The 25,093-nt window shown below is 38.2% G+C and overlaps 1 protein-coding gene across 4 annotated transcripts in view; it reads right to left on the reverse strand.

Annotated features, from left to right (window-relative positions):
- ptch1 (patched 1) overlaps window positions 1-23,704 on the reverse strand; it is a 98,213-nt gene extending 74,509 nt beyond the window's left edge. For 3 of the 4 annotated variants that reach the window (XM_068030088.1, XM_068030086.1, XM_068030090.1), the window contains exons 1-2: window positions 17,355-17,874; window positions 15,993-16,185 (exon numbers count right to left, since the gene is read on the reverse strand). In XM_068030088.1, the coding sequence (XP_067886189.1) occupies window positions 15,993-16,185; window positions 17,355-17,522 (361 nt within the window). In that variant the 5' untranslated portion in view covers window positions 17,523-17,874. Of the gene's footprint in view, window positions 1-15,992; window positions 16,186-17,354; window positions 17,875-23,630 lie in introns of those variants that run through there. The other variant, XM_068030089.1, reaches the window with a different exon arrangement.
- Between the last annotated feature and the right edge of the window lie 1,389 nt (window positions 23,705-25,093).

A 25,093-nucleotide genomic window follows, 5' to 3' on the forward strand; every position in this document is an offset into this window, starting at 1 on the left:
GACATCTACACAGATGAAGTATTGCCTAATAAGATATGTTAAATCCCCACCAGGATCAAGACAAAAAAGGAACTTCACCAACTGCAGAAGCTAGTCTTTCATTCAATAGCAAAGGTACTCTATTTGGAATTCCTGCACGAGATGATATTTCCTTTTGGGATCAATGGAATTTAACACTAATTTGCATCAAAGACAAATCCTGACCAGGACAAACAAGTCATTCTTCATCTTTTCTCAAACTGGCCAACTGTTTAATGGAATTTGACAGGAGCTTGTTTAGGAAATAATAACTTGTGTTGATAGTAAAGATCTTAAAAACATGGTTTGTTGATCAATGTTATATGACATTGCCACAACACTTAAAAAGGACAACTCTAAATCCCACCATTAGTAGCTCCATTTGAATTTACTACAAATATGAAAGTAGTATTTGACTCTACAGCCCAGGTCCATTTGATTTCATGACACAGAACTTCAATGAATAACTACAAAAGGTACTGAGTGCCCAATAGCAGTTCATGGTCTTCCAGTACAGAATTTCAATAAACACCCTACTTCTCTAATTTTCAGTGGAATATGATCTTAAATCCAGGACAGACATTCAGATCAACAGTACAGATTTCAATAATATCTGATGTATCAAACTGGGTTCTCTTGCCATCATGTGACATCTGATTTTAGGTGGACCAAGACAACAAAAATGATAGGAGATGATATAAAACTTGTGGCAATAAAGAAGCTGATCATTATATATAAATATAAAATTCAAGGTGGATTGGATAGGGTGTTGAAAAGTTGTAAGATATAAGATAGTAAGAGTGGTCTGTGATGTTTTTGGAGCCCCCAAAGCCTTTGACTTAACCAAAAACAATTAGTATTTGATATGAACATGTTACAGTTCCAATTTGGACAGTGCATTGGAAACACCTTGTCACTGAACAATAATAAACTTGTTTGTCAGATCTTGCCAAATGGACTATAGGTCAGAAGACTAAACAATCTGTCCATTTTGAGAGGACAGAACATATACAGTCCCATGAGATAAAATAGACACACAGTCCATTATTGGTATTCAATAATAATTTACACATAATTATAGTTCAGTTCCGTACTTTTGACAATAGGATAGACAACACCATGAAGACATCAAGGGCTCCTCAATGCCCAAAGATCTTTGAGTAATCTAAGTTTAGAATTCAATGGGTGCAGCTCCAACAACACTCAAGAAGCTCGACACCATCCAGGACAAAGCAGCCCGCTTGATTGGCACCCCATCTACAAACATTCACTCCCTCCACCGCCGACGCACAGTGGCAGCAGTATGTACCATCTACAAGATGCACTACAGCAATGCACCAAGGCTCCTTAGACAGCACCTTCCAAACCCACGACCTCTACCAACAAGAAGGACAAGGGCAGCAAATACATGGGAACACCACCACCTGCAAGTTCCCCTCCAAGTCACACACCATCCTGATTTGGAACTATATCGCCGTTCCTTCACTGTCGCTGGGTCAAAATCCTGGAACTCCCTTCCTAACAGCACTGTGGGTATACCTACCCCAAATGGACTGCAGCGGTTCAAGAAGGCAGCTCACCACCACCTTCTCAAGGGCAATTAGGGATGGGCAATAAATGCTGGCCTGGCCAGTGACGCCCACATCCCATGAATGAATTTAAAAAAAACTGATGTGACTGAATGTCAAACACTGCTCAGACCTCAGAGCTCTCAGATAGTTGCAAGTGCACACTTTAACATCCTTAAATCATTTTGTATATTTGACACTAAGTTGTCTTCTGATCAAGATCAACATAACACAGTTAAAACTGCAGTATTAATTTTGTATTTATCGACAAAGGACGTCTGATATAATATATTTTAAATTCTGCCATATAGTTATATATATATATATATATATAGTAAGCTTTTAATAAGTGTCAATAGAGCATTGTGAAAAGTAGGAAATTGCCAAATTAAATAATATAGTTTAAAGGTTACATATTCTGATGGTTAGCTTACTGGGCAGTAAAACAGTTCAATTTCTTAGACCTGGGGACACTACATTCTTCCAGATCTGAAACTGGGTGCAGCAACAACCAATGTGGGAGCCTAGTAGAATTTATACTTCCCAGTATACAGGATCATCTCAAATCAATCTTTTTACTGAAGTAATTCCAAACAATGTTTTAAATTAATGTAAATGTTACACTGCCCAGCTGCTTAAAGGTTCCATCACACACCTTTTGGTTTACTTACATTGCATTACTACTACTAAAACACATTCATATTTGAGATGACTTCATAGGAACTTTGCACTACTTAAATTATGGCAGCTCACAGGAATTAGAGACATTTTTAATGTTCCCAGATTACACACACTTTACTTAGCTACAAGAGTTTAAGGCTCCCCAATGCACTGAGACGTGATTATCACATGCTGTTCATTACAGGTGTGGTGGAACATCATCAGTTACTTCAGATTATAAATTCTGAACTTCAACCAATATAAAACTGAACTGCAGTCTGTGTGACAAAACTTTTTGCCATGTCTTCATTATGTTCATATCTCCTTACAAGTCTGCTTTATCAGTATGAGATGATCAGTTTTTCTATTCTGTGCTGCTTGTCCTGTACATTTCCATGGATTTCAGATTATTCAGAAACTTTTCTTTACTGGCCGACATCTCTATCCATGCACATAAAACCATTAAACTTCAGCTCAATGTATAGAAGAATCTAAGCAGTTGAATAGAGGATTTTCTGTTAAAAACTGACTTTACAGTACATAATACGAAATATACCTAACATTGACTATAACTGAAATGTACTATAAAAGTAAATTATTTTTCATGTTACTGAAATAATCAACAGTCCAGAAGAACATCTGAAATCAAACACTGTACCCTTACTTCGGGTACCAGTTGGCAATGATGTTGCTACTGTGTTAAGATTAAGGTAATCCATTCACTACTCCACTCCCACCTCCCTTTCCTCTTGCCCCCAAGCCATTCTCTTCCACTCTAGCCATAAACTCCAAGCTGCCTCTAGATCCTCCCTCATCACATCCTGTCCTCCCCAAGCTCATCTTCCTTCTGGTTTGTTGGCAACATTCCAACTAAATTCCTTACCATTCAACATCCCTTGCTAGTAAATAGTTCTGTGTCCTCAGAGACTGTCCCCCTCTCTTTGAAAACCACCATAATTACTTCCTCCTTAAAAACACACTCTTGACCCTCTCTTCTCACCAACTACCACACCATCTTGTGCTTTTGCCTCCCAGTTCCATGGTCATCTCTTCCAATACTTTCTGTTTGAACCCCTCCAATCCAGTTTCCTTCCACTACACCAGTTCATGCAATTCTCTATGACTGCAACCATAGAGCATTATTCCTCCTGGACTTCTTGAAATTATTGAACACAACATTCTCCTGTTCTTCTTGTCCAACTCCATGGAACTGTCATTCCTTGGTTCCACACTTACCTATCCAATTCTAACCAGAGTACCTTTATCACGGCTTCCCTTCCCAGCCCCACACTGTCACCTTGTGAGTCATAGAGTCACCTTCAAGGATCAATTGTTGACTCCTTCCTCTTATTCATCTACAAGCAACCCTTTCACAACATTTTTTTTTATATTCATTCATGGGATGTGGGCATCGCTGGCTATGCCAGCATTTATTGCCCATCTCTAATTGCCCTTGAGAAGGTGGTGATGAGCTACCTTCTTGAACCGCTGTAGTCCATGTGGGGTAGGTACACCCACAGTGCTGTTAGGAAGGGAGTTTGGCGTCAGCCTCCATATATATGTTGATGCCACCTGCCACAGGGCAGATTTTTCGTTTGGACAAAAATAGGCACAATTTTGGCAATGCACCTATGATGCCTGTCCAAAGCTAAAGTTAAGAGGCTAGAATTATTTTCATGTTAATTACTGGCGGCACAGTGGCTAGCACCGCAGCCTCACAGCTCCAGCTCCGGGTTCAATTCTGGGTACTGCCTGTGTGGAGTTTACAAGTTCTCCCTGTGTCTGCGTGGGTTTCCTCCGGGTGCTCCGGTTTCCTCCCACAGCCAAAGACTTGCAGGTTGATAGGTAAATTGGCCATTATAAATTGCCCCTAGTATAGGTAGGTGGTAGGGAAATATAGGGACAGATGGGGATGTGGTAGGAATATGGAATTAGTGTAGGATTAGTGTAAATGGGTGATTGATGGTCGGCACAGACTCGGTGGGTCGAAGAGCCTGTTTCAGTGCTGTATCTCTAAACTAAACTAAACTGTGCTAATACTATCTTGAAGGTGAATTTTAACCCAATGATCTCAAGTTTTCCTCACACTCTGTCATTTCAGGAACTCTCAGGTCAACCAGTAATTTACTGAAACACAAACAAGAAATGCTGGAAATACTCAGCAGGTCTGGCAGCATCTGTGGAGAGAGAGGCAGAGTTAACGCATCAGGTCAGTGACCCTTCATCAGAGTTAATTTACGGCTTCTGCCTTAACTGCAGTCAATATTTGTATAATAAAGTATCTTGATATTGATAATAATCAGTGCTGAAAGAAACTATGCAAATAAACATAGTGGTTATATTTTACTTCAAGAAATTGTAAGGAAATTATTGGGTCTTGAATCATACATTCTGTAAAAGTTATTATAATAGGAAATATAGACTTATATAGGTTGCCACAAGGCTTCAGCCAATTTAATTATTAACTGAATGAAAGTATAATGGAATAGGGAATAGTTTGCTGTAACGATTTACTACCATCTACTGTCATGAAGTCTTACTCAAAGCTGTTTTGCATTGTTGCAGAGCTTCAGAACTCCTCAGTATACTCTCTCTCTGCTGAGCATGATCAGGTCAAATCAACATTTCCCAATGTGTGAAACTCAAATCATGTCACTGCCTGCAGAGTCACAATGCCTGTCCGAAAAGCGTGATCGTGCTGCTAGGAACAGTCAGGCAGGCCTCCATTTTATTAAGGTAGAAGCTAACTTTTTGCCAATGTATTGCCACCATTTACTTTTTCAGTGGGAACTATGGAATCTGCAATTTGATATTTTAATATTCCATCTCTGTCATCTATTCATACTGAATTTTATTTGGACAATATCAACAATACCAGGAAAAGGTTTCTGTTACCCACATGCATATAAGCCATTCAAAAAAGAGAATTATCACTAGAATGAATTCCCAATCTCAGCTAACTGAACCACCACTGAGCCACTCCTGCTGGCTGACCAACAACAGTACTGGTACTTGCCATTCCTGATCACAGGAGATAAGTGCACAAGTGATCAACACAGGCTTCATAAATCAACTTATATAGGAAACCACATTCTTATTAGTAGTAATGTCATAACTAAACTAAATGGAGTCAAACATCCTTAGACCTGCTTTGCCAGCATAAGCTTGGCAGAGCGGACTCTAGTGACCACCCCCCCCCCCCCCCCCGAAGGAGACAAATCATGCAGGGGTACCATTCCATGGATGCTAGCAGCCTCTGGTACCATGCACAAGTGAGTGTCATATAGCTGAATTGATTCGGTCTTCAGTCACTGTCCAGCAAGTGCTTCTGATCACAAGCAGTAACATTGGGCTGATTTTCTTTCCATTCTAACTGCTGGTTCGGAGACCAGCTGCAGTGCCTGATTAACTGGATCAGTTAACTCGGCACAGATCAGAGATCAGACTTGAGAGCTTGGTCTCTGTGGCTGTGCATCCCACCATTCAGTACATACACCCACTGCAAGAGTATAGAACCAAAAATGACAATGTTGTTGAATTCAATTTTTACAACTTTGTTGAATGTAAACTTGAACAGTAAATATTCACAATTGTAAAACCATGCAAAATTAATTATCGACTATCCTTTTGCAAAAGTATATCTGAATTTATGCTGGCAATATTTAATAGTATTGTTCACATCAAAGGAATTAAAATTGAATTCCATCAAAATATCAAAAAATATTTACCTCAAACATTTACATGACTAGTCTTATTACATATGACAAGTGTAGAAACTTGAACTGAATGCCTCAGGAAACATATATTCTCTGATTAAAGGCTGCAACCTCATGTCACTGCATTCACTTTTGTTGCATCACACTGACCCTATTCCTCTTATCCATATTCTGCGAAGCTGACATCACCGATCAGTTCTGAGCAAGTCTCACCTCCAGGCAATAAAGTCTCTTTTCATTGGTTTTCCACTGTAGGCCACATGGGGCAAACACAATGGCCGCCCCAGCTTCACACAAGCTCCCCAGTCTGTATAGAACATCATTTCGGAGTGATTTATAACCAACACTTTTCCTTCTGCATCTGTGCAGGGAAACACACATCACTGGGGGCCACTTTCATGATTTTGTTGCGACTAGGATTAGCTGGATTAGGGGCCGACTCATAAGGGCCCCCTGCAGACACAAGGAAGTTTCATCACAGGGTCAGTGTGATGTTAACTATACCCCACTATCGACACCACAAGTCTGTTTTAAAATAGATACAAAACCAAAAACTGAAGCAACAATTTATAACAAATGAAATTTATATGTTCCTCTCAAACATTCAAGTATGTTTTTTTCCTGTCAAGAGTTAAGAAGGAACTTTAGAAATACATTTAATAACCCATACAAAAAGAAAAACCAAATAAAGAAATGTAGACTTCTTATTCCATTAAAGCACATCTTGTGATATAGTCGGGATGGCACTCCTTCAGTTTTGCCACCAAATTGATATCTATGCAGATGGAAGAAACGTTTTAAAGAAAAAAAGTTTTAAATGTTTACAAGCAGTTGTTGTTACATTTCACTGCAAATTAAAAAAGATGCTACCTTTCAAAAGTATTTCACAAATTTGAGAAATCTTTTAGAAACTAAAATGGGTGCAACTTTGCTTTGAAATTATGATGCAGAATAGTCAACGATCAACAAATGTAGGGATGCCCTGAAGGTGGGAAAGAGAGTAAAAACAAACCCACTTTTAGGGCAATCATGATGTTTTATCAAAGCCTTATGTTATATTCCTTCTTCTCTTCTCTTTCTCGTTCTTTCTCTCCTCTCTTCTGTTTAGCGCATTCACTATCAAAAGAAAGGGGGTAAGCAATGGAGGCTTTGACCTGCAGCTGTAACACAATACTTTCACACAGCCCTGTCGACCCCCTGACATAAATTTTACACCGCAGCTGGCATTTACACACTTAGCATTTCCATATGTATAGCTTGGTCTGTGCTAATTATGCTAATCACCTGTCTAACTCTCCGCTGCGAAAAATGGTTGTATTTAGCAGTCCACTGCCTACAAATACAGCTTACTGTGTGGCTGAAATGTACATTCAGACAACCCTGAATGGCAAGATTTTTCCACGTTGCTGGCTTCATTCAGACTGGAGAAAAATTTATTCAAGTCAACTGGTTTCGGCCTGCAACAAAAAAGTTACGAGAAAAAAGTGAGTGTGTTCCTGCCCTAACATTCTAAGTCTGCTTGCAAGCAAAATGATAAATCAATTGGTGTGGGAAACAAAAAAGAAGAGATATATTTTGCAAGCCATGTGAAACAGTAGCTTTAAAAAAAAGAAAAACCACTAGATCCACCCATTTCTCCCCAAGATCTTCAGAATGAAGAGCATTTATTCTTTTAACAGCAGATATTAAAACAATAAAGCCAGTAAGAAAAACTTACAGAAAGAATTCACCCCCTCCCTTACTTCACAGAGAATAAATGAATTACCAATTAACAATAAAATAATTTTGGACTAGTCAAAGATTCTTTGCAATAATCATCTTCAGAATGCTCAGGGAAAAGACAGCCTTCTATTTTTAAAGAGAAAATTTTACACACAATATTTTAAGCCACCTAATTATCAAACATCTTCAGAGCAAAGAATACATCATACAAAGACTGCATAGTTAGATACAGTTTAAAGACATTTACACTTCAAATCAAATTCCCTTCTACTAAAAGGGACATCCTAGACCAAAGGCAATGAGGTTTTAGGCAGCTTAAAATTCAGCTATACTGTTGGCAGAAAATTATATAGATGTTTTAGAAATGCATTATGTTACTAGAAATTAGAAATATATGTATAGATATTTCATGTTTTATAAGCTGTTTAAAGACAGCGAGGCAATTACATCTGACCCAGATTCTACTGGATTCTGAATTCAGTTGCAGTTCTTTGGCAGTGCATAGCCTTATAATAATTCAAATGTTCACTGTCAGTTTTGTTCCAAAACCTGGCTCAGCAGCCAAAACAGAAATAACACTACAACTACTGTGGTTATTTCACAGCAGAGAGGATTTTTTAAATGTGGGATGGGGGGGGGGAGAGGAGGGGTGGCAGGGGTGAGGGATGGAGGTTTAGACCACCCTGCTCTCATGGCACAGTATTCTGTTTACATTGCAGTACTTGATTGTGTAATACATATGGCATTTTTGGGCAGGATCCCTTAGCCTCGAGCCAAAAGCCTTTTAGCAATACTATTTTAAAAGACACTAGCCATTTATTTCCTTTTCCCTTTTGTAATACTTTTATTTGGAAATTTATCACTAAATATAATGATAGCATCAATCACTTTGCCCTCCATTCCATAAACAGTGGCATTAAACTACTTTTTAATCTAATTAAATCATAAACACAGAGGACTGCACATCTTAATCTACACATATAGTAAGCAGTCTGTTGACACAATACATTCTCAAAGTGCAACAATACATAATTGACCAGTTACTTTCAACTTCCAACAGCATCTCAGCCTAAGGTCAAAATTATTTAAACAAAATGAATCCCAAAACAGGACAATAAAAGCAGAATAGAAAAAAAAGACATAATCTGAGTTTTCAATTTGAGATCAGTTGCTGCCAAGATGAAGCTAGTATCCTAGTGGACATAGCCTATCAGCAGGTCACAGGGAGGTCAGCTTTGAAGGAGGAATCCAAATGAAATATAAACATGGCATCGTGGAAACCAGACAAATCTCCCATAGCTTCATCCAGCCAGCACTAATCTAGGCATCAGCTGTGGAACATAATCTAAACAAATGGATCACTCAGTTCATATATCTGGAAGCTGTCTTATTTTAGTCTTCAAGCACAGATATGTACAGTTTAAACACTGGTCCAACATACAAACTTGTTTTACATGTTTGAGCTTCAGAGCCTTGTAAAATAAATCTTAAAATCCACACGTGCTTAAAAGAATATCTATATGTTGTCCTGTATTTTCGAACATGGTAATGAGGAGAGCTTTGAACGTGTCAGAGAAGATGCTTTTTATTAGCTGCACATTATGCAATGTGTGGTACTTGATTACAACACAATATTAAAGGAGAGATTTTATTTTAAATCTATCCTTAACATAACTGGCATTTCTGCTAGACTTGAACACTGCTCTATTGATCCGAATGTTAGAAGAATGCTAAATACGTAGGAATATCAGTGTAACATAAGTTGTTTCAACATGTAAATATCTAAGATGTCTTGTTTCTAGATATACAGCAGTGAAAATGGTCTCTGGAGTGAATATTTCAATGTGTTAATGTTCTGTGAAGCACAAGAATTTTTAAGTTACACTGTAATCTAGTGGAAGACTCATTACCAGTATTAAGATACTAAAATTGATATTTCAATATTGAATCCCAAAGTAGAAATTACTGATACATTTTGGAACATCTTGATAAAGAATGACCAGGTAAGTAAAGCAGTAGAATTGTTATCGGAGAGTTGAAAACAAACAAAAATAATTCCCAACCAAACTTTCATGGTATTAGGAATGGTTCTGCGGACAGCTTTGACAAAATCAGGAATAAATTTAAGAGACTTTGCTGCTTACACCAGAATGAGTACACAGAATACAAAAATTGGCCATTAGAAATTGCCCCTAGTATAGGTAGGTGGTAGGGAAATATAGGGACAGGTGGGGATGTGGTAGGAATATGGAATTAGTGTAGGATTAGTATAAATGGGTGGTTAATGGTCGGCACAGACTCGGTGGGCCGAAGGGCCTGTTTCAGTGCTGTATCTCTAAATAAATAAATAATAAATAAACCCAACCTTTACAATAAGTCAATGTAATAGACCCATATTTCTGATGGTGTGGATTGAGTTATTTTTCAATACTTATTATACCCATTTATTCCAGTAGCTACAGAAATCATTAACAACTTTTTAAAATGAGAATGAACAACATTTTTAAAGGCTAGCATTTCATATGGCTAGGATTCCATTTTAGAACTGTCTGTGCATTGAAGGTTTACTGAAGTGTTGGCTATTACTTCAAACAAAGATTCCCTGGGCCAAGGAAACTTTGGCCTGAGGACACTCCTGCAGGACTGGAAGTATAGACAAATGTACCTTCGTAACATTAGTCAATAATGCAATACCCATTAGTGTGAACTGTGCATTATTATGGAATAACATGAACAAAATATTTTTCAAGAAGCAATTACACAACTGTGCATCATTCAATAGCATACTGCAACAACAACTTTTCTAGCACGTTTCACATAATGAAACTTTCCACGGTGGTTTATTGGCCTTCGGGAGTCAGAAATCTCAAGGGAGAGGAATATGCGTTTGGGAAAGTGGCTGAAGCCGACAATATATGTACAGTATTATAGTGTTGATGTCACATGATGTTATTATATAGGTTGAATGTGGAATAATATACACAGTTTTAGCTGAATTATTAAAATTTATATTGCCAACTCTGCCTCTGGGTGGAATTTGATTAATATTCAAATTATTCTACCTTGTACAGTTCACTGAAGAGGCCATATTTTGAAATATGGGAACCATACCTTCAAAAATAACATTTAGAGCTTTAAGTTATGAGATTTGTTGAACTTATTTTTGTTTGAGAAGACTGAGGTCATTAAAATTTTGAAACGCATACATGATCTAGATATTACCAGACTATTTCACCACCATAGTTAGTGCAGAGCCACAGAATACAATTTAAAATAAGCAAGTCTGAAACAAGTCTGGCGAACAGAAGAATCCCACCCCCTCACACCCACCCAAAGTATATTGGATATGTGGAAACAACTCCCAGTAAAATAAAAGCTGGAGAAACATCTGGAGTTGGAAGCACAACAATTAAACGTTACAAGAGTATGTACACATTGAGATGATCAAAAGGTGCAGTTACACTGCACCATGTGAACTGCAAGTGAATTACTCTCTCAAGTTCACTATAGTTCTGGAATGCCAATTTATACTGTCTGGGAGAACCTGATTCAACTTCCAAACCAAATTTTAGTGAATTAAAAGGTGTGGAAGGTAATAAGTTCCTGACTCCCCAAAGCCTGTCCACCATCTACAAGGCACAAGTCAGGAGTGTAATGGAACACTCTCCACTTGCCTGGATGGGTGCAGCTCCAACAATACTCAAGAAGCTCCACACCATCCAGGACAAAGCAACCTGCTTGATTGGCACCTCCATCTACAAACATTCACTCCCTCCACCACCGACGCACAGTGGCAGCAGTGTGTACCATCTACAAGATGCACTGCAACAACGCACCAAGGTTCCTTAGACAACACCTTCCAAACCCGCGACCTCCACCAACTAGAAGGACAAGGGCAGCAAATGCATGGGAACACCACCACCTGCAAGTTCCCCTCCAAGTCACACACCATCCTGACTTGGAACTATATCGCCGTTCCTTCACTGACGCTGGGTCAAAATCCTGGAACTCCCACACAGGGAACGCCCCTGTGTGGGGCGGCACAGTGGCGCAGTGGTTAGCACCACAGCCTCACAGCTCCAGCGACCTGGGTTCAATTCTGGGTACTGCCTGTGTGGAGTTCGCAAGTTCTCCCTGTGTCTGCGTGGGTTTCCTCCGGGTGCTCCAGTTTCCTCCCACATGCCAAAGACTTGCAGGTTGATAGGTAAATTGGCCATTAGCAATTGCCCCTAGTATAGGTAGGTGGTAGGGAAATATAGGGACAGGTGGGGATGTGGTAGGAATATAGAATTAGTGTAGGATTAGTATAAATGGGTGGTTGATGGTCGGCACAGACTCCGTGGGTCGAAGGGCCTGTTTCAGTGCTGTATCTCTAAACTAAACTAAAAACTAAACTAACAGCACTGTGGGCGTACCTACTCCACATGGACTGCAGCGGTTCAAGAAGGCAGCTCACCACCACGTTCTCAAGGGCAATTAGGGATGGGCAATAAATGCTGGCCTGGCCAGCGATGCCCACATCCCATGAATGAATAAAGAAAAAAATTTGGACAGTGAGTGTATAAGCTGGCAGAAAACACAAGTGAAAAAAAGGAATTTACTAAGCATTGTGTTATTTTAAGTTTATATATTACAGTAACAGAGCTGGCCAAGGTAGATTATAGGAAGCATTAATGTTTATTGTATGCTGGAACACAGTTATGTAGAACTGGATTCTTAATTAATTATATTCAATTTTGTTGACACTGACTGCACTGCCATAATTATAATCCAGGTTAAAGTTCGTTTTACACAATAAATGGTAGTTGTGCAATCTGGTAGTGAAATTACCAATGCTACTACACTTTTAGTTTTAAGTTGCTATACTTTAGCTTTTGCTAGTAGTAGACTGATTTACTTTTGTTCTGCCGATGAATTTTTCCACATAGACTGGTAAATTCTGTAAAGAACAATCTTTTAAAAAATGAAATTTCCCAAGAGGAAGCTAAATATTAATTTATATCATGGTGCCTTAATGTTGTGCATAGAAGGAACTTAGAAATCAGATACCCAAATTGCCAAAGACTTTGTTCATACTCAGGTAAGGAAGATGCACTCTGGGTGTGAACGCTTATATGCTTTTGACCATCGAGGAGTGTACATGCAGAAAATTAAATTGGTTTGAGAGGAAAACACTTCAAAAATAGAGATTATATATGGTCTGTGAAAGGAATGGCCTTAATGGTGCTATTTTTTCTCATTTTGTCCTTTCTTTTGTTCATTTCCTGCTCCCAGCTGTTTAGTATTTTATCCTTGTAATCACAGATACATTTCACCTATTCTAAATTTTCAGCTTTTCATAAACATTGAGTATTCAATTAATTAGTTCATTTTATTATTTAATTTAGAATGATGGTCAAACAGTGCTATCATAGCTGAAATACTTGATAAGTACACAAGCAACAGAAATATATAGTAACAGTCAACAAATGTAGAGAAACTTCAAATTCTAATGGTCTTGTTAACTCTGCAAGGTGTAAAGACCCTTGTTTGAAATTTTGTTTTAGGATCAATTACATTTTTTTCCAGCAGAAAATATATTAATTTGCATTGAATATACCCGGTTCAATGCCAGAGGGTATCGTATGGCTTAGTATGCTGTGACACAGTACAGGAAATATATTTGATCTGAACAGTGAGGTCCTTTTTTAAGAAGACTGTGAACGTTGTTGTTTTAACCAAACACTGAACAATATTTTTGGTCCTTTTGTTTATTAACAAGGCAGCTGGCACTGACTACTTCAACTGGATACATGATCTGAATAAGCTTTAGTTTGTTTTGAAAGATGCTAACAGTGCCAGACACTGTATATAAACTTAGTGATGATTTAATGTACCTGATTATTCTTTTTAATCAATTGACTAATAGAGAGGCCAATTGCAAAAGAAAATACTTTGATAGTTTTGTGTAACATTGTCACAAGAAGCCAGATAACTACATCAATTCCAATAACAAATGACATTACACTCAAGTTTCTCCTTGAGAGTGCTTGTCAATCATGGCCAGAGAAGAGGAGAAAAATTGGCTGGTAATCATCCCATTTTGCTCAAGTGTGCCTGCTAGTGAATAAAACATGAAACAAAAAAGTAGCGAGTTCACATACTGAAGAGGTAATGATAGAGGCACAAATGGCTAAGAGAGTAAATTAAGACAGTATATTATGCATCTTGTAACACTGTTCCAAAGGTTATTATAAACAATTAAAATATTTTGGGTATAAATTTAATATAACATTTAAATCTGTGTCTTTGTGCTTAGAAGGACACAATGGTATGTTTAAAAAGTACCATTTATTCACTTCTGGAATAACCGTATCATAACATTTAAGAGTTGTTGGGAGAAAACAGCAAATTTACAGAATCCTGTTGTATTTAGTGAGCATCTCAGTCCTTTGGAAACCAGAATCTTTTGCAGACTAGATATAGTAAATGTTGTCTTCAGCCATCCTCATTCAATATTGTACACATTTCTCAATATGCGCTCAATAATCCACACACACACACTGCTGCTATGAATTATGAGAATCTGGTCAATAACTATCAAAATAGCTGCAAGTATTCCGAAAACAAATGGTCAGTACAATATGTTGACTAAAATGATTTTGTATCCTCACATCAATTTGAAATACAATTTTTTAAATGAAACTCAGAGCACACTCTCATCAGCAAAGTATATTTACTGTATTTCATCAGCACCTGGTGATCTGTAGAGTATCAAAGCAACACTTTGTTGCAATAGGTCAAATTAGCTTTACACTGAAATGCTTCAAAGTTATTTTGATTAAAAATTGATGGACTAAACATAAAAGGTTGTCAAAGTGTCATCAGTGATGATTCCCCCCATATTTACGATGTCAAATTTTTGCAAACTAGGAAAACTGGTCCCCATAAAGACCCCCCATAACTCCTCTCTCTCTTCAGTTCCTTATACTGCACTCCTTTCTGTTTATACATTTAACCACAGAAATATGCAACTGCTGCTCATTTGGTTTATTTGTGCAGTGCCCATGTTCGTGACCAAAGCGTTACACACTCCACTGAGAACACACACAGCTACACAAGATTCCTGCTGCTGTCAGCCATTTGGGGAGGGGGAGGGAAGACAGAGGGACAAAGGCAATATGTGAAGCAAATGAGAAGGCAAAATCATAAAAAGCACAGCTACAGGTAGCAAACAAAACTGTAAAACAAGTGAAAATAAAAAGAGCATATCGTGATTGTCATAAAAATAGATGTTGAAACTTTCATATTAAAAAGCATAACATTAAGCATTTATTAAATTTCATACTTATGAGATGTTGCCAATATCAATAAGAAACATGAGGTATTTCACAAATTAAATGAGGTTTTAGTACTATACACAATTACACAAAAAAATTTGAGAAAAAATACTTTTCCCCGACCCAACATATTATGCATAAGCTTCATAAACTACTTTTAATATGTAATAAAGTACTCTGTGAGAAACATTTGACGGCATTTAGACAAGAAAAACAATGTTTTCACTTCTCCCTCCTAAACAATAAAAACTGTTCATTTGCAGTACTAAAAGCTCACTAACCGCATTTCAGATCGTGAACTATTCATGCATCAATTAACAATTCACCATTTTTGCCCCATTGTTTTTAACCACTAGGATGTAGATCAAAGCTCACAAAATCTCTTAATTGAATTTAGTTTCCTCCCACAGAAAAAAAACTACTTATAGAAAACTTTTTTTAATGCAATACTAACTGCAATTACATTAAACATACGTCACCACCCGCTAGGTTACATTAATCTACTTTGCAAACATGCGTTCCAGTCTGTACGACTTCACTTTTTTCCTGAGACAAATGTTTTTTTGAAAGTTGAAAGCTGTCCAAAACAGGACCACACACACACTCACTCACTCACAGAGAGAGAGCTGCACTGATCACATTCTGCTGCTGGGGGCACTCACAAAATGGCGGCTTTGACAAGCTCGACTTAAAAAAAAAACACTTTTTAATACCCCCTCCTCCCCTAAACAATATGCTACAAGTCACTATCATCACCCCCAACACCAGACCCTGCAAGCTTTACACAAATGTAGAAATTCAGCATTATGGATTACAGCAAATTCTTTGTAACTTTTCCTTGGCTCTTGGCCAAACAGCTATACAATAAACAATCCCATTCTGCTATGATGTTTCTTCATCCCTCCCCTCCTCTTTAATAGCACATTTATTCTTTGTTTTAAAGCTAGATTCTGTTAAAAAAAAACCGCGAGGGGAAATCTTTCTCTTACCTTCTACCCACAGCTCCTCGACATCGGTTTCTAGATTAGCAGCCCTTAATCCCACTGCGAAAGCCCCAAATATCAGCAGGCCCACAACGAAGAACTTTCCGCAGTTCTTTTGAATGTAACAGCCCAGCTTAAATAAGAGTTTTTGAAACTTAGCTCGAAGCCAGAGCGGTGCTTTCCTTCCAGTAGCCTTTCCCTAAAAAAGGAGCAGAAGAGATACTTGAGGAACTGAGAGAACTCAGCGGACAATCGCATCCTTAAAGAGACAGCACTCCTTCTGATTGACCATTTCCAGTTACAGTAATCGTATTTCTGTTGGAAAAAAATAACCCTTTATGTCGCAATATGTTTACCTAAACTAGCACCATTCGGCAACTCTTTTAAGGTTCACTACACATGGGCGCTACCGTATCATGTCACTAAAGACGGCAAAGTCTTTGCAGCGACTGTCACTTCATCTGTTTGAGTTGAATATCATTGCAATACAACCGCCAGGGGTGACAGGAGACAATGAGATTAAAATACAGATGTTGTAAAAAGATTGATTTCTCAAGGTTTGAAATCCATCTTTTAAAATGCAAATGAATTAAGACAACAAATGCATATACGTTTTTGTTTTCGGGGGGGGGGGAATAAAAATTAAACCCCAATAGTATCAACTTGTTAAGTTTTCCCAAATAGTATATTCAATGCAACAGCCACATTTATAGGGTCAACATCTAATGGTTTACATAGTAGCAAATAGTACATCCACGTGGTTGCTCTGCTGTAACATCATAAGCTGGAGTAATTCATTTCCATAGCAGTATCAGGACGCTGTGATCTGAATTAGGAAGTGAAGCAGCCATCTGAGAGTTACGACAATATTTGCGAACGGAAGAGGGCAGCCACATGGATTTCAGTTTAGGATCCTACTCTCAACAGATACGATCGCTTAAAGAATGTTTCGCTTTTTGTTTACTTTAAAACTTAAAGACGCAGCCGGGATCTTACTGCCTCTTGTGCTTTTTAAAAAAGATAATCCGGGATCCTCTTCGGTTTAAAGTATTTATATGCAAAAATGGCGTGTTAAGAGACATGAAATCCCACACACACACACACACACATCCAAGTGTGTCGATGTTCCGTGCTACTTGTACTGCAACAGCTCTGGAAGCACTGCTCAGAGAGCGGAGCTTTGTTTACTCTCTTGGTTAAAACTTTCACTTTTTTGTTTAGAGATTCGGTGATAACACGGGTAAAAAGCAATGATCCAGCGGCGTTCAGCTCCCACTCTACTGCTTCTGGATAATAATGGGAACACAAAAGGCCCCCGGTGCACAAAAAAAGAAGGGAAAAAAAGTGTTTTACAAACTGGAAATGCACCTTTGAGATTTGATCCAGCGCAAAGGCAGCATCGCAATAGCTCGGCCGTTCCAGATAATCTAAAACCGCTGTCGGATGCCGCAGGTTTCTCCTTCTCCTCCTCCTGTTTTGCTGAACATGGTCCTCCTCTGTCCTTCGGCGCTCCGCAGTGTTAACAGCCGAGGCCATGTTGTGGATGGGACTGGGCTAGTATAATCACACACGGTCTTAGCTTCCACCAAACGGCCACTTTAATCCTCAGCAAAGTAGACGCTGTCTGGCAAACTTCATACTCCTCGTAGCGATGGCGAGTCAAAGTTTGCGCCTTCCATTCCCACATTTCGCGATCTGGGGGATCCTGGCGATCTTCTACATTCACGGGGAACTGTGCGTTTTAAAAGTGAGCGGAGAGGGGAGCTTCAAAACGTTCACCTTCTTCCAGAGACTCGGAGCTTTACCCGCACCGATCACTCGCTTAAACCATTCTGTGCACCAGGCCCTGGAACTCTCTGAGCCTTGATTCAATAGAATCTCTCTCCATTTAGGGGGGAAGGAAAGCAAAAACCCGCCTCCAGGGCCGTCAGATGGCTGGGAGAAGGCTTGTATTGCTTGGCTCTGATTGGCTGAGGAAGGCAGAAATTACTCAGCAAACACGACTATTATTAGCTGCTTAGCAACAGCTCACCAAAGTAGAGAGACCACCCAGGCTGTGAATGCATCCATCCCCACTTCAGGGGAGCCGCGGTTCGCCTGAAAGAAATCATAGCCCTTTACTCCCGTCTCTCTCTCCCACTCTCTTTCGCACGCACTTGGTAAAAAGAGTTTATATGTAAAGATACGATCCTAAGATTATTTTTTTTCTTTAGTTTCGGGGTTTCTGTAGATTACACAGCGGCCGATTTTCGCGAGTAAATTGTGCTTTTGGAGGCACTCGCTCTTGTTTAAATGAAAATCCTTCAGCGGTATCTTGGCCTCAAGTTGTAACAAATGCTGGGAGGTCTCAGTTGAATTACCAGCTTGCACAAATAATGACAGTCCCTGGATCGTGCAGTGGGAAGTGCCAGATTTTTTTGTGTGTTGTGTATTCACTGGAAATCTTAATAGCTGCTCTTTCTCAACCCACACAAATGAAAAACAAAATAAACTTTTTTTTAAATCGCCCAGAATATATGGGAACGTTATCCGACTGGATACAAACTTTGGAAAATGATTAAACCTTATTTATTTTTTAATCACCAGGGATTTTAGATACAAATAAGGTTATCGTTCATTTTTAATCAGACAAATCTCCCACATCCCGCCCGGCCGCCCCCGCACAAACCACACACACACATTTTCCTTTTATTCATTGAGAGATAGGGGAGTTTCACTGGAGGTCATGTGACCGGCGTACCCAGGGCGACGCGCTGCAACAATGTGAGAATGGCTGAATTACAGTAGTAGCAAAGGAAGAAAACAAAACCCTCAGTGGTCCTGTCAAACTCCATCAGGATCAATGTGATTTGCATGGCTAATTAACAGACTTCTGTTAATTTCTGGAAGGAAAGGAGGTGGCGGGAGAAGGAAACCTGCTCAGTTGAATTTCACCTTCATGTGCGGTGGTGCGTAAAGAATTTGAGACAAGCCTGCATTCCGAACAAGATCTATCCACTCGCCGGGTTAACTAATATTGTACCGGGTGGAAGTTTGTAGAGGCACAGTCCACTTTAGGAGGAATTTAATTTTTTTCAATCCAACTTTCGTTCAATGTCGCAATTAGATAGTATTTCAAGGCCTTAAGCTGAGCTTGTTGAGATGAATTATTTTATCGAGCGCAATACTGTAACGTGACACTACAGTATGTTATAACCAATTCAAGTTTAAATTGGAATAACAGTACATAATCACGGGGGCTAGAAATCACATGGTATGTAGGAGCTGAAATATGAGCATGTGGGTAATGCACATGGTTCGGGTAGGCGTTCGGAATTGTTTATTCGGTGTTTCATATGAAATCAAACGGAAGTAGAATAATATTACATAAACACCAAAGGATAAATTTAACATAACCACAAATGTCAGGATTTATAAATTCAAAAATAGGAAGTGGCAATTACCACTAATTGACCATACTTTGTGTAATAAAGCATTATTTACTACAATATTAAATGTAAATCGGTTCTGCTTCTAGGATGAATGTTTATACATTTCTCATTTTTACTTTCAAGCAGACATCTTAATTTTTTAGTACAATTGAATTTCATAATTCATATCCATGTTTTGAGTACATGGAAAGCTCATTGAGCACGATTATAAATAAATAAACAATATCTATCAATTTTACTTATTTAATTTATACACGAACTATTTAAGTCCCAATGAGTTATTATTTAATCAAATTTAGTTCGACTGTAATTACATCCATCCAACAGATATGTGGTAAACATATAGTATTTTCATGGATTAGTATTAATATTGGTATTAGGACTGCGAAAGCAAATATGGTCCCAATTATAAATATAAATATATGACATGCAAACACACACATACACTTCTTCTATGGTCAATATTCATCTGTCTGGTATTAATTGTAATGCAACATGATATCGTTAACCATACTCTTGTAATGAATGAATTTATATGATTGTACCTCTCCCCCAAAGTACATTTTATACTACGCCCCTTACAGACCTCAATAGGTACTGCAACCAGCCACTTTGAAGATTGATGAATTGGTTGAAATGCAATCCAAATTCTGAACTAGCATTTACAACCACGACAGCTGTTTCTGTTCAAAATGGGTTCTATGTTCTCAAGATATGTGTATATAAATAATTTAATACGGTGTTTGTGCGTTAGGGTTTCTGGTATTCCGTTTATAATAAACATTTATAAATATAGAATATCGTCACAACAAATGAAACGTGAGAAAAGAATAAAGTAATATTCAATTTCAAGAGATTAATGTAATCCGGGTAAAAATCAACGCATCTTAATTGATAATCTTCCACATTTAAAGGTATCACGAAATTTTAAAGGAACATTATCCTTTTAACTGGATGTCATATTCGTCTGCGAATTTAAATCCATATACAAAATATAATGTATTTTATATAGAACTGTCAAGGAAAGAAGATCAATTTATTTTTCTGACGATCTGCGTCTTGCATCATTAAACCTCTGCCATTTTAACCAGAACGTTCCTATTAATTGAATCTGAGCTTTTGATAGTGATCTAAATGAGGAATATATTTGCTATCTTAGCATTACTATCTAAAAGGGGAGTCTAACCCGTTACGTTGTTAATCAATAGTTGCCGCGACTTACTTTCACGCACCTATTGACAAATGTACTAATTGTGTGCAAATCTGCGATATGTAGAACATTTGGTTGGTGGTAAAATATAATGGCTCCATGTGGTCAAGGGCCCGTTTTTGACAAAATGTTTAAGATGCAATGACAGTTCCCCCTCCAATTTATTATAAACGGTTGTTCTATTTAAAATAGGGAAATGTTTAAAAGGGCGATGCATGTTAATCTTGTGGTCCACAGCTAACTGTTTTAAAGGCAAAGGGATTGGATGGTGTACATTTGGCATATAATTGCCTTGCTTCTGTATGGCTGGAGAGAAAGGAAGAAGTGTGAGCACAAACTCTCAACTTGGGTGGTCAGCTATGGATGCCCTCGATTTGCCTCATTGCTAATGCATGCGAGTGTTCCATTCCGAAGCGATAATGTTGTTCGTAATCAATCTAGCCTTATTTACATTTGGAAGCATTGTTGTCTTTAATATGCATGCCTTGCTCATGTAAACGGCGCTCGACGCCCGGTTGGGTTAACTTCAACAAATCACTAAAGTGATTTTAGTGGTCAGAATCGTTTTTTCAAATGGATTTAATCAATTTTATTTGTCAGTTGGGGTTTGCAGAGTACAACTAGCAAGTTAGTATGACTCTCCTGCGTTTGACCCTTTATTAACAGGATTTTTGTATATTTAATTCATGCATTAAAAACATACGTACATTTTACGCTATTTTTCTTTTTCTGTTATGGTTAGGTGGAGACATACATAAAATCCAATACCCTGAATTGTTAGATAATCCTTCTTTGAACATTTGATTTGGATTTGGAGGGACTCGCCAAGTTTTATGATTTAAATTTACTATAAGGATAAAACTTTTTAAACTGTTAAATATATCTAAGTTACAAATTTTAGTAATTATCCAATTATGTGCATTTGCGTAAATTAATGAATATTATGAATTTTCACTTATTTTAGCTGTTTCCTTTTTCAGTCTATCCACCCATCCATATTCTATGCCATGGCTTTCCGTCCCTCTGTCCATGCTGTCATCAGTCTATAGATTTTGAAGTATTTCATTGTTTTCTCCCACTAAACAGACATTGTTTGCAGGTATGCATGGGTGGCACATTTAGACATTGAATCTCGCATTAGACTCTTCCAAATCCAACATATATAGGTTTAAATCTTTAGGATTTAAAGACACCATCCATTTCTAAGCAGCTCTGGCGCCAACAGTACAAAAAGTGCAGGCTCTCTATAAATGACTCACTGACTGACATGGATCATTCATTCCATTTTCAATTCCAATAAACATAAGTGAACTAGAACTTTCGACATCGTTTCTAAGCTGTTACCAAGTGTTTATTTGGAGCTATTTGATTTAACTACTGAATTTGCATTAGAACTATCTTACACATATATAATTTGAATAGCTTCATTTGAGTTTCTCACACATTGGTTTTCCTCCTAGAACACTTTGAGTGAAAGGACATTACATTACCTTGACTCAACTCAGAGTACAACATATTGCATTTTCAATGTAGCTGTTTTGTCGGGACTAATTAATAAGGATTGATCCGATTCTGAAAAAATGCGTGCACTTTTTTCTTTGAACTATTTTCGGTTAACAAGGATTTTCAACTGAAGTAGATATTGTCCTCCAATGAGCTTTAATCTTCAAACACAGTACACAGTAGTTTTTCTTGTAACTGGTTTCAATATGTCAAGCCTCCTCCTCTGCTTCTCCCACACACGATGGGGGAAAAGCACTACTCACAAAAACTGTCAAAATAATGCAACTAATTACCCCCGATCGAGCTGAAAGAGAAGTGGATTGCATGCTGTCCAGAGCATGGACACCAAATTAGGGATACAACAGACAGACATATATATACTGGCAAACACACACAAAAAATCTGCTTTCAGTAAGTAATTTTAATCATTTCAGGGGCCATTCATTTGACAACCTAGCATCACGTCTTGTCGAACACGATTGGCGACACGATCCTTTGACCTACCGCTGTAGCAACAAATTTATTAGATATATAGGCGTGAGAAATGAAAGGAAGTAAAACAATTCCGCCTCATTGTGCTCACCCTTTGACTCTGCTAATCCGGTTTACACCTCACGCCTACATCACTCAATAGGACTATTACCAGCAAAAAATAAAGGGGGGGGGGGGTTGCTTATGTCTAAGGGGGAAAACTATTTAAGTGAAAATGAGAAAGATTAAGACATTTCTTTACATGCAGCGATCTCCAAAATCTCTTTTCGTGGCTGAAGATTTTTTTGTAAAGGGTTACGCTTTCAATATAACTATCTGGTTTCACTTTATATTGTCGCCTTTGATCATAAATAAATATTTTATGATTTTTTTCATCTGTGAAGATTCATTTTGGGTTTTCACCCATGCTTTGGATTACTTTTATGGGCGGATTAACTAGGTTAGATTTCTATTTTAAATATCATTTAAGTGTTAAATATTAAATTGCTGGAAGTAAAGCAAAGTAGAAAATGCAACATATTCTACAAATCGGAAATAGATTAAATAAATCTTATGGCACACCACTCTACTTACAGATTCAATTGGAGAAAATATAGATGTCTTTTTTCCTGCTAGAAGACAGCAGTGATCAGAGATTCCTTTTTGTCCCAGAGGTGCATCTCTATAGGAATTGTGCTGAACGGAAGCTGGGGCGACCCCTCGGAGCGTGAAAATGGGTTGCAGGGATCCTGAGGACCCCCAACTCTGTCAGCTTTTCCATCAACCGCCCGTCTGTTCAGCAACCAACCAAGCCTAACTGTGAGTATTCCGAATATAGTGAGTAAACAAAATCACCTCAGATACATATCAACGCTGTTTTACCATCCAACCATAATAATCCCACTATTAGCTACAGCAGCAGTGGCTGAATTAACTATATCAGTAACACAACAAGCCCATGCTATCTGCCAAGAGTTCACTCTCCAAAAGCACTGCAGTCTCTTTTAAATCAAAGGTAATTTTACTTACCATCTTCTTCGAGGCTCCCCTGTGTGACCGTACTGGTCTTGCTTTGCGTTATATTTTCAGGAGCTATGCGATTTTTTTTACAGGATTTAAAAAGTGATTTTAAGGGAACAGGGAGTGTAATAATCCTGCTAGGTTGCAGTCATTCTGCTGTGTGCTGGAAGGTCTCACAATTACATGCCTGTTTCTATTAAGCAGCGCGATCCTCGAGGTGGGTGGTCTGCTCTCAATAGGCAGGACCTGTCACCGTCACGTGACTACCCCAACACACCACCTCCCACCACCACCGCCCCCCCCCGCACAATAAACTAAACTTAAAATCTAAACTAAACTAGCATGCTATCAGTCCTGTGTAAACAGCCAGTAAAGCACAAACCATCAGGAACCACGTATTCAATTGCTGTGAAATCCATACGCAGCTCTCTGAAACATTGACAACTAAAATAGGGCAGATTTATCCACTGCTTGAAATTGCATGAAACAATTCTTTGTAAGAAGGGAAAATAAATAGTACTTCTACTGAATGACAAACAATTGTTACATAGCCGTAACTCGGTTTGAAAAGATGAAATTGTTGTGTAACTGCATACTTTACATCAATGTGTGAGACAGTCATTTAGTTAATCACTTCTCATAACAGCACTTCAAACACCCCAAAATGTTGGTCAATATAAAATCATTGTGATAAGCCTTAACTACATGAACAGTTATCCGCCCCAATCCAGAAACTGCATTAGATATGAATTGTTATTATGCTATGCTCTGACACAACTCATCAAAGGTTTTTCAATGTTATAGGAGTAAATTTTACTGCTACTTTATCGTTTAATAATTCAAAACTTTAGTTAAGAACTGTAACGCGGGGGGAGGAGGGGAGAAGAGTTGGAATAATAGCGAATGAGACGAGGACGCAAGATTCAAGACAATGGTAGTAACAGGGGAAAAAGATGTGTAACAGTAGGATAAAGAGAGACAAAAAGATGTGTATGTGTGAGAAAAAGAGATACAGGAAGAGAACGAGACACTGAGCAACAATAGGTGAAAGGCAGAAAAAACAATGTGTCAGAAATAATGAGACACCAAGACAGAAACACAGTGAGTGAAAGACAGAAAAATGTAAGAAGCATAGGCAGACAGACATCAAATATAGATAGGCTGTTAAAGTGTGTGCATTTGTGTGTAGGGGTGAGAGAATAAGACACACAGAAACAGTGTGTAGTCCGCTTATAAATGCATGTGCGAAAGAGATCAACTATAATAGATTAATACATCCATGTGCAATATGTAGTAGCTCATTTTTTGTTAAACAAGGCATGGATTGGTTTCTACGCATGTACCAGAGCCAAGAAATACAGGGGAAATTGCAAAGCAGTCCTTCTTGATTTTTGTCCTGTTAGTTGCACATGGTTTTACAGTATATATATCACAGATTTCTGTCCCCCTTTCAAACTCACTCCATGCTGAGC

This window comes from Heterodontus francisci, chromosome 4, assembly GCF_036365525.1.
Source record: "Heterodontus francisci isolate sHetFra1 chromosome 4, sHetFra1.hap1, whole genome shotgun sequence".
Classification (NCBI taxonomy): domain Eukaryota; kingdom Metazoa; phylum Chordata; class Chondrichthyes; order Heterodontiformes; family Heterodontidae; genus Heterodontus; species Heterodontus francisci.